This window comes from Myotis lucifugus, unplaced genomic scaffold, assembly GCF_000147115.1.
Source record: "Myotis lucifugus unplaced genomic scaffold, Myoluc2.0 scaffold_151, whole genome shotgun sequence".
Taxonomy (NCBI): Eukaryota; Metazoa; Chordata; class Mammalia; order Chiroptera; family Vespertilionidae; genus Myotis; species Myotis lucifugus.
In genome coordinates, this window is record NW_005871199.1 from 929,674 (window position 1) to 943,700 (window position 14,027).

Here is a 14,027-nt window from a genome sequence, read left to right on the forward strand (position 1 = left end):
CCCAAAGGGGGTCTGCGCATGGGCTGGGCTAGCGCGGGGGTGGGGAGAGCCGGGCTCCAGGGCCGATTGCCGGGCGCGGGCGGGCGGGGGTGGAGGGATGGTGCGGGGAGGGGGTGCGGGAGGGGCAGCAGCCGTGGGCGTCTCCTCGCTCCAGAATCAACAGGAAACTTGTGTCCTCCGGGCTTGGGAGCGGCCGGCCTCCCGGCCTGGACGCTTATAAACCTCAGCTCCGCTGCTCGCGCGCGCTGCACCCCATCTGTGCGACTCGCCCCGGTGAGTTGTGTCCCCCGAACTCGGGAGGGAGCCCGAGGAGCCTGTTCCTCCCCGGGTTCCCAGGCCCCGCCCCGGAGCCTCCGATGGGATCTGGAAGAGGTTTTGGGGCAATGCAGCCACAGGCCCCGGGAGCGAGCGGAGGGGCGGCTGGAAAGAGAGGATGAGCGGGCAGGTCCCCCCAGCCCTCCCCGGCCCCTGGGCTGTGGGTGCGGGACGGAACCCCTCCTGGGTGGCGGCAGTCGGAGAGGCCCACCCAGGACCCTTGTCGCCCGGAAACAGCGGCGGGAGACTGGGGGGTCCTGGGCTCTGCCCCGCTGGCCCTGCTGGGAGGCGGGGAGGGCGCCCGGGGGCCAGCCCTGACCACAGCCCTGACCACAGCGGGGCGCTTGCCGACCGGGCTGCTCTGCTGGGAGGGGCAGGCCGAGTGCCTGCGGGTGATGATCTGGTCCCCGCACAAACAAGCAAGCTCTGGAGGCAAGCAGCCTCCTGACCCTTTGAGGTTGGGTGAGGCTCCAAGCAAGGGCCCTGGGACTGAACCCCACAGAGGGGTCCGGAGACTGACAGGGCTCCCCTCAGCCTGAGAGCCTCCTCCTGGAGATGCTGTGACTGCAGGCGTGGGCTGGAGTGTTGCTGTGTTTTTTCTATCTCCCCTCCCACCCCCCAGCTGGGCCTCAGTTTCCATCATGGTTAAGTGAGGAGTGTGGACCGTATTTTCTCCTGGCCACCAGCTCTGATGGCCTAGGGACCTCCTGGCAGGAGCTTTGGGCCCAGCCCTGTGTGAGGGAAATGAGGCCAGAGAGGCACAGAGCAGACACAGGAAGCTCACAGCATCTTCTGATGGGAGCACAAAGCCCACTAACACTTCCCCTCACACAGACACCGAGTTGCCTAGTCACACACACACCAGGCAAGATCAGCCAGGACCACTCGCACAAGCAGTCGACTACACTCTTCTCCACAACACACCTGTGGTCAGGGTTCAGGCTGAGGGACCACCACAGCGCGGTCCTTAACACACAGGCACTGCAAAAGGAACCCTGGGGTGGCTCAGTGGTTGAGTGTTGACCTATGAACTAGGAGGTCATGGTTCGAATATTGACCTGGGCACATGCCCAGGTTGCAGGCTCGATCCCCAATAGAGGACGTGTAGAAGGCAGCCCACCAGTGATTCCCTGTCATTGATGTTTCTCTCTCTCTCTCCACCTCTCCCTTCCTCTCGGAAGTCAATAAAAATATATTTAAACAAAAAAACAAACAAAACAGGACCCTGGACTGAAATCTAGAGAGGAAGAGGTTTCTGGAAATGAATACCCTTCCCGCACCTGCACTGAGGTACTCCCCTGCCCTAGCTCCATCCCTGTCTCCTCCTTCCTTCCCCATGATGTCTTGTCCAGACAGAGGCATGAGGTGGCCACCCAGGCCAGGGGCACTCTGGCCTATCCTGACTCTCCCTTTCCTTCCCCTCCCAGCAGGTCAGCCCCCAGAGGACATCAGCTATAGTCCGAAGGGTCCTAATGGCAGCAGAGCCACTGACTGAGGTGGAGACAGCCATTGACACATTGGTCAACGCCTTCTTCACCTTTGCAAGGCGCGAGGGCCGGAAGGGCAGCCTCAACATCAACGAATTTAAGGAAATGGCCACTCAGCAGTTCCCTCACCTGCTCAAGGTAGGTCGGGGTCTCTGGGCCTGAGGTTTTGGCAGACAGTGACTGTGGGACTCTGTATATGTGACACGACATTGCTGGGCACAATCATGTGACCACAGGTGTGTTGTGGAGAAGAGTGTAGTCGACTGCTTGTGCGAGTGGTCCTGGCTGATCTTGCCTGGTGTGTGTGTGACTAGGCAACACGGTGTCTGTATGAGGGGAAGTGTTAGTGGGCTTTGTGCTCCCATCAGAAGATGCTGTGAGCTTCCTGTGTCTGCTCTGTGCCTCTCTGGCCTCATTTCCCTCACACAGGGCTGGACCCAAAGCTCCTGCCAGGAAGTCCATAGGCCATCAGAGCTGGGTGGGCAGGAGACAATACGGTCCACACTCCTCACTTAACAATGATGGAATCTGAGGCCCAGCTGTGGGGAGGGGTTTAGAAAAAACACAACGACAACAACAACAAAAACAAAAAACCCCACAGTCCAATTCATGTATTCATAGACTCTCAGTGACTGCTTCCTGCCCACCCTCTCTGGGAATCCCCTCAATCATGTGCCTGACAAGGTCGTTCCTTCTTTCCTCACTGGACAGACGAGGGATTTAAATGTCATCCCCACTGGGTTGGTACATCATCCCCAGGCTGCTAACGGTTTCTTTTGCGTCCTTTCTGAAAAGTCACGGGCACATAAAACTGTGTGAAAATGGGTTTAAAAGCAAGCAAACTGGTCTTTGAAACTCATAGTCTATCATTTGCAAAATCCCCTACATCAGTGGTCGGCAAACTGCGGCTCTCGAGCCACATGCGGCTCTTTGGGCCCTTGAGTGTGGCTCTTCCACAAAATACCAACTTCTGCGCACGGGCCCACGAAGTTTCAATCGCACTGTACGTGCGCGCCCGCACGTGATATTTTGTGGAAGAGCCACACTCAAGGGGCCAAAGAGCCGCATGTGGCTCGCGAGCCGCAGTTTGCCGACCATTGCCCTACATCCTTAGATTTCCCAGACCTTTCCCTTCCTCTTCTCACAGGAAACTTTAGATTCTCTCCTGAAAATACAGCATTTCCTGTAGTCTCGTCACATAGCGAGTGGTTTTTCTTCCAAATCCAGCTTCCTCTGGGCCTGGAAATGCAGGAGTGACCTCTTTGCTTTTCATCGCTGCTTCTGGATCTTCGTTTTTTCTTCTTTCTAAGATGCCCAGCTCCTTGGAAGCTCAGATACCACCTGCTTTTTCTTAGAGCTCTTCAGCTCCTTGCTCATTGTTTTATTCTCATCGCTGGTACTGTCATTATCCTTAGTATCCACAGAGACAGCCCATCTAGCACCTGGCCCTTTCCTTTTCTTGAGAATGCCTCACTTCCAAAGATTCTGTCTTCTTGCATCTCAGCATCCCACTCCCCTGTTCAGGCTTCAGATCTTGTTATTACCGAAACAACGCACCGCTTCCAAAGTCTCAATTTTAAGCCTCCCTTTCTCTGCCTTCTACCTCCGGTCATTCTGATTTTGCTCCTCTGTAGGGGAGTAAAATGAATGTTCTTCTGGCTTTCGTAATCAAATTAACATGAGGTAGATTAAGAGGAGAAACTAACCAAATTTAATACATGTGTATACATGGGGGTTCCATAAGAAAATGGGGCCCTAGAAGAGTAGAGGGTTATATGCCATTCTGGAGCAAGGAGAAGTGGGGGAGGATTGTGATTTGGGACTTGAAAGGGCAGGAGGGCAATTCCCATTGAGACAGAAGAGCAAGTGTTTGGCAAATAATGTTTGCGGGGCCATCTTTAACAATGGGCACAGAGGACTTTTACCAAATGGGCTTTGCCAGGTTCCTCCCTGTCTATCACACAATATTCATATTAAACTATAGTTATCTATCATGATAGTTCCTTTATGGAGCAGGTTCTCTATCTAAATTCTTTTAGGCATTTAGGGGGAAGGTCAAAGGTTTTTTCCTGAGTCTTTTTTATTTTTTAAAATCCTCATCCAAGGTTATGTTTATTGATATTAGAGAGAGAGAAAGGGAGGGAGGGAGGGAGAGAGAAACATTGATGTGAGAGAGAAACATTGATTGGTTGTCTCCCTTCTGCACCCAGGGTTGTCAGTGGGGCAGAGTAGGGGGAGCGGGATATTTATGTCTCCTGTAAAGTTTAGAGCAGCGGTTCTCAACCTGTGGGTCGAGACCCCTTTGGTGGTCGAACGACCCTTTCACAGGGGTCGCCTAAGACCATCCTGCATATCAGATATTTACATTACGATTCATAACAGTAGCAACATTACAGTTATGAAGTAGCAACGAAAATATTTTATGGTTGGGTCACAACATGAGGAACTGTATTTAAAGGGTCAGAAGGTTGAGAACCACTGGTTTTGAGTAACCAGTCGAACCAGGTGTAGGCAGTCCACTGGAAACTGGGTGAGGCGGTTTACTGGAAATTGAAAGCTGTGTCATGTCTAGCAAAACCTGAAATAAGAATAATTGGAAAACTGAAGGGAGTGTGAAAGCCCCAAGCAGGGGGTAATGGTAGAGAATATGCCTAACAATAACCTGTAGAGTTGGCTTTCTCTCTCTCTCTTAAATGCTCAACCAACAATATGTTATTTATTTATTATTTTTTAAAAATAGATTTTTATTGATTTTAGAGAGGAAGGAAGAGGGAGATAGAAACATCAATGGTGAGAATCATTGATTTGGCTGCCTCTTGCACGCCCTCTACTGGGGAGCAAGCCCGTAACCCAGGCTTGTACCCAGACTGGAAATCGAACCCAACCAATGTTCAACTACTGAGCCACGCAGGCTGGGCTGTTTTTTATTGATTTTTTTAGAGAGAGGAAGGGAGAGAAAGAGAGGGCTGGTTCTCTCGTATTATGCAGATTTTTACTGGTGGATCTCACATGTTTATTTTTCAATAAGAATTTTAGTAACACTTAGTCATGGTAAAAAAGGACCCTATAGCCCTGGGTGGTGTGGCTCAGTCCAGTATGCGGAAAGGTTGTGGGTTTGATTCCTAGTCAGAGCACATACCTAGGTTGCAGGTTAGATCTCCAGTTGGGTGAGTAGGAGAGGCAACCAATCCATCGATGATAGTTCTCTCTCCCTTCCTCTCTCTCTGAAAAAGTCAGTAAACATATCCTCGGGTGAGGATTTAAACAAAAAATAAAATAAAAAAGAATTCTGTAGATTGTTCGTTGGGATCATGTAAATAAATTTTAGGAAACATTTACATGTTTACACCATTGAGCCTTTCTTTCTAAAGAAAGATATGTTTTTATATTTATTCGAATTTTCTTTTATATTTAATACATATTCTGAGGTCTAGTTGCCAATGTGTCAGGGCCTCATTAACATAACACAAGACACCTTGATCATGCTCTACACTTAGCATATTCCAAAGGTTTGGGGAGTTCTGAGTCAGGAACTGTGGAAGACCACAAACTGTATATATTAGAATTATATTTTGATCAGTCATCTGAATGACCGAATATATATTTTTTATAAATCACAGTGTTGCCTATATCCTTCAGTTCAGTTTTCTTCACAAAACCTAAACAGATTTCTACATTTATGCTAAGTGCTTTATTTTATTTTTTACTATATATGTATTTATAGTATAAATGTATACAGCCAAATATATATACATATATATATATATATATATTTGTTAATCCTCACCCGATGATATTTTTCCATTGGTTTTTAGGGAGAGTGGAAGAAAGAGGGAAAGAGAGAAACATTGATGTGAGAGAAACACATCGACTTGCTGGAGCTTGACTAGGGCCTGGGCGGGGAGGAGCCTGCAACCAAGGTACATGCCCTTGACCGGAATTAAACCCGGGACCTTTTGGTCTACAGGCCGAGGCTCTATCCACTGAGCCAAACCAGCTAGGGCTATTTTTTACTATTTTAAATGTGATCTGTCTTATTATAGTTTCTAACTGGTTAATATTTATATACCTAAAAGGTATTGGTTTTTGAGTACTAATATTATAATCAGATACTTTATCACTTCTAATAGTCTTTTTTTGGGGGTGAGGGTAGACATACAGAATAGTGGGTAAGGACATAAGCTCTGAGTCAGACAATCTAGGTTCAAATGCAGGTTCTAGCATGTCATCCTTGGTTAGTTATTTAAGCTTTCAGAGCCTTAATTTCTCGTCTGTGAAATGGACTCATAATAATGTTTTTCGTTGGATTGGTCTTGCATTTGCTCAGTCAGTGTTCTGTCCTGTCCTGATGCTGTTCTAGGCTTTGGGTTACAGTGGTGAACAGGCATCTGCTATGTGCCAGACCTTCTCCCGGGATTGGCATTACAGCGGTGAACAAGATGGACAAGGTCCCTGTGTTCATGGACCCTTTCATTCCAGCAGATTATGAAGATTAAATGAAGCCAACGAGTGTAATGTGTTATCATAATGCTTGGAACAGTCAGCACTATTAAGTGCTTACACTTGTGGAAATGTTAGCTATTATCATTCTTTTGTGTGTTTTTTTTTCTAGGTGTACAATGATGTAATTGCTGAGATAATAAGAAGTGAATTTTCCTTTTCTTTCCCAATAGTTATTATACCTTTTATTTCTTTCTCTTGACTGTATGTTTTCTCTCCTCCGATATAGTGTTACACTGGGCATCTTTGCCTTCAATTGGCAATGCTTATAGTATTCTACAATTAAACATGATAGTAGCTTTTTAAAAAGTCTTGTGTAGCTCTTATACGGATCAGCTTTGTGCCATCTATTGAATAGGCAAATCTTCTCTGTCTTCATCCAAATATTGATTCAGATATTTAGCATCGAGCTGTGCCTGAGGCACCCTTCTCTGGTTTGACAAGGATGCATTGTTAAACAGTCCACTTTTTGGTTGTGATTGTTTATCTGGCAACAAAGCCTTTGATCATGACGGTCCAGCTTACACTACCCTTTGATTTCCCAGGCTTGTCATGAGAGACTTAGTCAAGGGCCCTCTAGGAAAACGCCTTGTGTCTTTGCCATTCCCCCAATCTACCGGGCTGGTGACTCAAGTGGAAATATGAGAAGACATCAGGTTTATGCAAGTGAGCAGCCACGTGCTGAACTTCTCCAGCTTTCTGTGGGTGAGGAGGGTGGCCTGAGAAGGCTTTGAGGATGACCAGAGTGGGTCCGTGCCTACAAGGGCTCCCCGAGTATCCTTGCACAAATCCCAGGGCTGGTGCAGTGGTGTTCAGAACCCACCTCCACCTGCAGGTGAGGGCCCTCGGTGTGCATCTCTTCCAGCTCTATTTCATCGCCATGTCCGTGGTTCCTAGTCTGCTGTGGCGGGAGTATTTCCACCCCAGCAAACACTATGAATCAAGTCCCCACCTTCCTGTGCTCCTCTCCCTTGGAGTTGGGCCCCCTGGCAATCCTGTCTTGGGGCTGCAGCCTCATCTCGAAGGTCTGGGTCAGGTCCTCACACTCCCTGAGGGAAGGGAATGGCAACTCGCCGTTCTTCCCTCTCTCCCTCTCTCCAGAACCATTGTTTCTAACCTCACCCTTCCCTTTGGTGTCTCCTTAGGATGTGGGCTCCTTGGATGAGAAGATGAAGAGCTTGGATGTGAACGGGGACTCAGAGCTCCGGTTCAATGAGTACTGGAGACTGATTGGGGAGCTGGCCAAAGAGATCAGAAAGGAGAAGGAGATGCAGAAGAAGTCCGGCTGCCTGGGATAAGATGGGCAGGACCGGGCAGAACTCCACTCCCCGCAAATAAAGCCTTCTCCTTAACACACGAATGTTTCTTACTCGCGCCCACCCTGATTTCTTCTCTTGAGACTAGGGGGTGGGAAAGCTCTGACCTGAGGGGGGGGTCCAAAAATTATGGGTTCTTTGAGGACCAGGAATGTTACTCATCTTCAAATATTCTGCAGCATCTAGCACCGAGGTCTCGTGCTCAGGTTAGGTTGCTCAACAAATAAATGGTTGGTGAATGAATATATGAAAGGCAGAGACAGATCTCTGGGCCAGATGAGGTGACTCATTCTACTGGTGCCTCCTAGGGCTCAGGGGTGTGGCCTCAGTTCCCATTTTTCTTATTCCCGGGCTTTGTGTCCTTGGGAGATGATAGTCGTGACTACGTGCTGAGGGCTGGTGTGGGGAGCCCGGACTCGGGCCCTGTTCCTCATAACTCAGTCCCTGGTTGCAGAACTCGGTCCCTGGTCGGGCGCCATATGCGGGGAGCCGGCACGGCCATGGCATACTCATGCCAGCTCAGCCTGGTTCAGTGACCCTGAGTGGGGGCGATGAAAGGCTTAGAAAAGACAGACAAGAGAATGAAAGCTGGGTCTCAGTGGGACGCTGCCTCTCTGATGGACAGCGCTAGCACCCACAAGCCGTGTCACTCAGGCACGTGGGGCCACGTGTTCGGACCATAGGTTCAAGCTCATAACTCTAGCTGTTGGCTATAATTGTGCTGGGCAGGCTCTGCCCTCCAAGCTGGGACTTGCACGTGGCCATGAGAGGACTGTGCCCTCTCCTCAGTCTGAGGCTTGAACCTGTCCAAACACTGTGGCCGCGCCCCACAGGCTTGCTGTATGCCTGGCGCAGTGCTAAACACCTTGCATTATCTTCGTTACTTCTCACAGCCCTTGGAGGTCGGTTCTGTTTGTCAGTCCTGTATTAAAGAGGCGGAAACAGATTTTAGAGAGGTTAAGTCATAAAGTCATGAACAGGTGGGGCTGGATGGAAATCCCAGAGCCTCCGATGAACTGGCTGGGTGGGTGCTTGGAAACGCTGGGCCCTCCCTCCTTCGCTCCCTGCTCCCTCCAGAGCGGGGGTGGAGCAGAAGGATGGACACAGGTTCTGGTTCGAAGACTGCGGTAACGATGGCGGAGGTGCTGCAGGAAGCAGAACATTAGAGCACCATGGTGCCCCTCTCTCTGTCCTCGGCTTGAGTGGCATGTGGCTTGCACTGCCCGCCACCAGAGGGGGCAGGGGTGGGGCAGCCCAGTGGGTGCCGACTTGCAGGGGCTGCTACTGCACGACCATCAGGTGTCCATTTGGGGCAGCTATTAATGCAGAGGCTCATGTAAAATTTCCTACCTCGCACCATGAAAGGGCCCCAGAATGAGACCTTCTAAGTGCCTCCAAACCGAGAGGGACCCCAGACTGGGACTGCCAGGGGTCATTTGTCGGAGGTACTCCAGAGGGGCTCCCACAGCGAGTGACCCCAGGAGGGAGCTCCAGAAAGTTCCTCGGAGGGTCCCCAGGCTGAGGCACTTCTGGAGAAGCCCTCAGATTGAGAGACTGTCAAAGGGTCTCCGGAATGATGCCTCTCCGAGGAACGTTCAGAATGAGACACCCTTATGCCCTAGCTGGTTTGGCTCAGTGGATAGAGCGTCGGCCTGCGGATTCAAGGGTCCCGGGTTCGGTTCCGGTCAAGGGCATGTGCCTTGGTTGCGGGCACATCCCCAGTGGGGAGTGTGCAGGAGGCAGCTGATCGATGTTTCCAACTCTCTACTCCTCTCCCTTCCTCTCTGTAAAAAAAAAAAATCAATAAAATATATTAAAAAAAAAAAAGAATGAGACACCCTTAGAAGGGTCTCATTGGGACACTCGAAGATGCCTTTCACCGAGGCCACAAGTACAGCGGGGGCCTAGAAGGGGCCTTCGAGGGCCATTGGCGCGGTTGTTGTGATGTACCCCGCGAATCACACAAGGACGCCTCAAGAAGTCGAATTAAAGAGTCACATTTATTGCAAATCCAGGACTATGAGGGGGCGTTTCCCAAATCTCATAGTGATAAGATGAGATTTATATAGGCAAAGATCACAAAGGTATTGATTACATCCCAGGGTTTGAAATGAGGAACCTGATTTGCAAAAAAGCAGTTTACAGAAGCAGAAGCAGCACGTTATCTAAATTACAGTTTTGGGTCTCCGGATCACTGAATTGACAGAAACACGTTAACTGGAGCCCTCTGACCTTGGGATAATTGGCTGTTCTTCCCAGGTAAGGAAAATGTGCTTTCTAAGACCAGTATGACCACAACCAATGGGATAGTCACAGTACAATCAATAAGGCATTCAATCGAATGGGATGACTTATATAATTCAGAAAATTAAAATAACCTTTCTATTATTTTAGCAAGCAAACAAGAACAGAAACCAAACGGCAGGGTTAAAGTTAAATAGTTTCTACCTGAGATGATTGCTCCCATACTTCACGGTCACCTAAAAATAAAAGGACAGAGTGAGGCAACAAGCTCTTATTTGAGACCCAAAAGACTCATTCTTTTGGAAGCACTGATTTAGGCAGAAACCCAGATAATGTTCTGATTAAGAGGTGAGGGGGGTTTATGAGAAAGGGAAGGGGAATAATACAGGTGGAGAGAAGGAAGGATTTATTTATTTACTTATTTTTGTTGACTTGAGGGAGAGAGGCAGGGAGAGAGAAACATTGATTTGTTGTTCCATTTATCTATTCAGTCATTGGTTGATTCTTGTATGTGCCCTGAAGGGGACTGAACCCACAATGTGGTGTATTAGGAACGTGCTCTAACCAACTGAACTACCTGGCTCGAGTGATGAAGGAAATTTATTTTTAACCTTTTTTGTTGAAAGCATTACATATATTTACCCCCTTTACCCCCATTGACCCCTTCTAGTCCACTCCGTTCCCCTCCCCCAAGGAATTTTTAGTGGAGTTAATAAGCTAAGGAAGGAATTTCTATAGGTGCAGTAAGCTAACATAGGGGATGCTAATTCTAAGGAATGTGTTCAATTTTCCATCTGCTTTCTTGTTATCTTTGCAAACAGTTTGGGATACAGTGCTGCTAGGCCCAGTCCAAAGGTCATTTTGCCCAGTTTTAAAAGGTTTGAAGAGTGAGATAAACAAGGCAGTTCCTCTGGAATGGCACCCTGGACTCTATTAAAAAAAAGTTTTTACAGATTTCAGAGAGAGGAAAGGAGAGGGAGAGACAGAAACATCTATCCGCTGCCTCCTAAACACCTCCTACTGGGTATGGAGCTGGAAATCTGACGCGTGTCCTGACCTAGAATCGAACCAGCGACCTCCTGGTGCATGGGACGATGCTCACCAACCCAGCTACACTGGCCAGGCACCCTGGACTCCATTTTAAAGTGGTTCCATTTATATTATTATTATTATTATTATTATTACTTTTACAGGAGGTATGCCCTGATCTCAGTATTTAGGAAAGGAGTCCGGGAGCTTTGACTCTGGGCCCCACCCTTGCCCTGACCGCCTGCCCTTCTCCATCAGGTGAGGAGAGCCTTTGGGGTTGGGCTGAGTCCCTGGATCTGCTCCCTGGGATGCATCCTCGGTACTGGATTGTGTGTGTGTGGTTGTGTGTGTGTGTGGTTGTGTGTGTGGTTGTGTGTGTGTGTGGTTGCTATGGAGCTGCTGAGGTAGGAAAGGCATGAGGGAGGGAGGAGCAGGCAGCCCAACCAGTTTGGAGAGGTCATTAGCTGCCAGGTAACTCATCCGGGCCTTGCACATGTGCACGCTGGTAGAGGGGAGCTGAAGGGAAGGCAGGACAGCACCGAGGCTGCCCCTGTCTGGCTCCTTCTTCCTGACCCAGGCCTCCTTCGTCCCTCTGCTACCGGGACTGAGGAAGCCGGGGTCTGGGATCTGGGCAGGATCCAAACTGGCCCTGGTGCGTGTGCGTGTGCGTGTGCGTGTGTGTGTGTGTGTGTGTGTGACATCAAAGTACAGAGAGGTCCCTGAAGACCTCTCAGCCCACGTGTCTCTCATTCCCTCTGTGCCGCAAACCCTGCTTTCATCAGCCTCTACTTCTGGTTATTAGCTCAGGGCCCCTTCACTTCCCTGCCTACAAGTTCTCCAGGTCTTTCCTCCCAAACTCGACCCTACAGTGCTTCCAAGCCCTCCCCCTCTCCTTTCCCTGCCTCTCTTCCCCTATCTTTTCCCGGGACCCTGCCTCCTGGTCTGGGGCCAGGGGCAAGCAGACCCAGCCCTCTGTGGCTCCCTCTTCCTGGCAGAGATGGGGCGGGCTCTGGAGCTCTGGCCAATGGAGGGTGGAGCCCACACAGCTGGCTCATAGCCCTGGCAGCTGCAATTGCCGGGGTGGCTTAAAGATGAGGCCCAGCCCCCTGCCTCGCTTCCCTTCCCCCTGTCTCCCCTCCCTTCCCCCAGGTATAAGAGCCGAGCTCAGGTTAGCTGGCTCATCCTGTCCTGCCTCAGAGGTGTCAGCAGGTAAGGAGATCCAGGGCTTTTCACCCAAAATGGGCTGCCCCTGTCCAGAGGGCTTGCTTAGACTATTCTACTCTAATCTGCCAGGGAAAGGGGCGCGGGGGGGTGGGGTGGGTGGGTGGGTGGGTGGGGGCAGGCCCTGGAGGCCGGTATGTGTGCCTGGAACAGAAGTGGGTGTTTGGAGGAAGAGGAAGGAGTAAAGCTAAGATGAGGTCCAAGGGATTCTCTCTAAATGGGTTGGCCTAGGAGTTGGCCTGCAGCCTGGGTGGGGACGGGGCCTTGTGTGGAGTTGCCCCTGACCCCCTAGATGAGGCCCGAATATCTGGGGTGGAGCCAAAGGGGGTAGTTGAAAAAGAAATGCTGGGATTTCCCCTCACCGCTAGGTAGATCATGAGCCATCGGCTCCTCCGGAGCAGGCTGTAGACTACACAACTCTCAACCCAAGGACCAAGCACACCAGGCACCATGGGGCAGTGTCGGTCAGCCAACGCCGAGGTGAGCCCATTCATTCCCGGCCTGTCTTTCTGTTCCCACACTCCTCTCCTTTACCCCGAGGGTCTGTGCTCCCCCACTGACCTCTGCCCTCTCGCCTTGGGCGTGGTCTACCCTCCAGACCCTGGCTCTGAGTCCTGAACCCCCTTTCTGGTGCCCACGCAGGGTGATGTAGTAGGAGGCCTCCCAGGAAGAGGATGCCTGGGCCACGTGCTGAGACCTGCCTTTTCGGGGGGGGGGGGGGGGGCGCTGTGGGTGGTGGGAGGAAGCCTTGTCCAACCTGTGGCTCAGGGCAGAGGCCAGTGGGGGTGAGGAGGGCTGGATGTTGGGCTCTGGAGTGGGCGGGAGCCTGTGTGCCTTCCAGAGTCTTCTGCCCTGTTGGCCTGGCTAGGTTCCTGGGGAAAGCAGGGTGTCATGGGGTGGGGTGGAGCCTCCCTGATGTGGGTGATGTCCCTTACCCGCAGGATGCCCAGGAATTCAGTGACGTGGAGAGGGCCATTGAGACCCTCATCAAGAACTTCCACCAGTACTCGGTGGAGGGTGGGAAGGAGACGCTGACACCCTCCGAGCTACAGAACCTGGTGACCCAGCAGCTGCCTCACCTTATGCCGGTACCGAGGGGGTGACCCCACTCCAGGCAGGACACTGACTTCCCAAGCAAATGCTCCAAGGCCCCCCCACCCAGCCACAGCCAGTGCTGGGGAGGCTCAAGTCTGGCTTCGGCCCCTGGGCAGGGTGGGGTGGGACGATTGGAAGGTGCTTGCTTGCTGAGCTGTTGTCTTTCCTCTCCTCAGAACAACTGTGGGCTGGAAGATAGAATCGCCAACCTGGGAAGCTGTAACAACTCTAAACTGGAGTTTGGAAGTTTCTGGGAGCTGATTGGAGAGGCAGCCAAGAGCGTGAAGCTGGAGAAGCCTGTCCGGGGGAGCTGAGAACCTTCCCCTGGGATTCTTGGGGGGATGCTGGGGAAAGGGGACCTTAGAGACTGTGGGCCTGGAAATAAAACTCCTCTCTTTACCGTCACCACACTGCTCCCCAGCCCACGCCTGCCTCACCTCTGCAAGGTTCAGGTTCATAGCGGCCCCTCCCGGGGTCTCTGCACTTCATCCCTGGGAGCTCTGTGGAGCGAATGGGTCCAGGAATCCCCACCAGAGGGAGGCTCAGGGGGCGGGCGGGGGCCAGGGATGGTGTGGAGGGTCAGGATGGTTAAGGGCCACGCCATTTGGTAGTGGGTGCTGGGCAGAGAGGAGCTGGACTTTGGGAAATGATTTGAAAGGGACTGGGAATAGGGCTGGATATTTGGAATTAAAAAAGGTCTCTCAGAACCTACCCCTCCTACTCTCTTCCCCAACCCTAACGAGCTGTCTGTCCAATGCTTTATCTTCCTGCCTCCAGCTCTGCCCCAGCCTCCTCCCAAGACTGTCCTTGGACTAGGGCC

General features: G+C 51.1%; 2 protein-coding genes across 7 annotated transcripts; both read left to right on the plus strand.

Annotated features, from left to right (window-relative positions):
* Positions 1-127: 127 nt before the first annotated feature.
* Positions 128-7,658, plus strand: S100A13 (S100 calcium binding protein A13). 5 transcript variants are annotated; one of them, XM_014461193.2, is made up of 4 exons: positions 128-273; positions 1,537-1,605; positions 1,743-1,940; positions 7,448-7,658. In XM_014461193.2, the coding sequence occupies exons 3-4, from the start codon at positions 1,788-1,790 to the stop codon at positions 7,598-7,600; spliced, it is 306 nt and encodes a 101-aa protein (XP_014316679.1). In that variant the 5' UTR covers positions 128-273; positions 1,537-1,605; positions 1,743-1,787; the 3' UTR covers positions 7,601-7,658. The 5 variants fall into 5 exon arrangements, with proteins under 5 accessions (XP_014316679.1, XP_023614984.1, XP_023614985.1 ...); XM_023759216.1 differs by having other exon boundaries at positions 144-273; positions 1,497-1,605; XM_023759217.1 differs by having other exon boundaries at positions 144-273; positions 1,497-1,605; positions 1,746-1,940.
* A 4,287-nt stretch (positions 7,659-11,945) lies between these two features.
* S100A14 (S100 calcium binding protein A14) lies at positions 11,946-13,612 on the plus strand. 2 transcript variants are annotated; one of them, XM_006095152.3, is made up of 4 exons: positions 11,946-12,100; positions 12,481-12,592; positions 13,054-13,200; positions 13,384-13,612. In XM_006095152.3, exons 2-4 carry the CDS (start codon positions 12,563-12,565, stop codon positions 13,519-13,521), a joined length of 315 nt encoding a protein of 104 aa, XP_006095214.1. In that variant the 5' UTR covers positions 11,946-12,100; positions 12,481-12,562; the 3' UTR covers positions 13,522-13,612. The 2 variants fall into 2 exon arrangements, with proteins under 2 accessions (XP_006095214.1, XP_014316683.1); XM_014461197.2 differs by having other exon boundaries at positions 12,006-12,100; positions 12,485-12,592.
* The last annotated feature ends 415 nt before the right edge of the window (positions 13,613-14,027 follow it).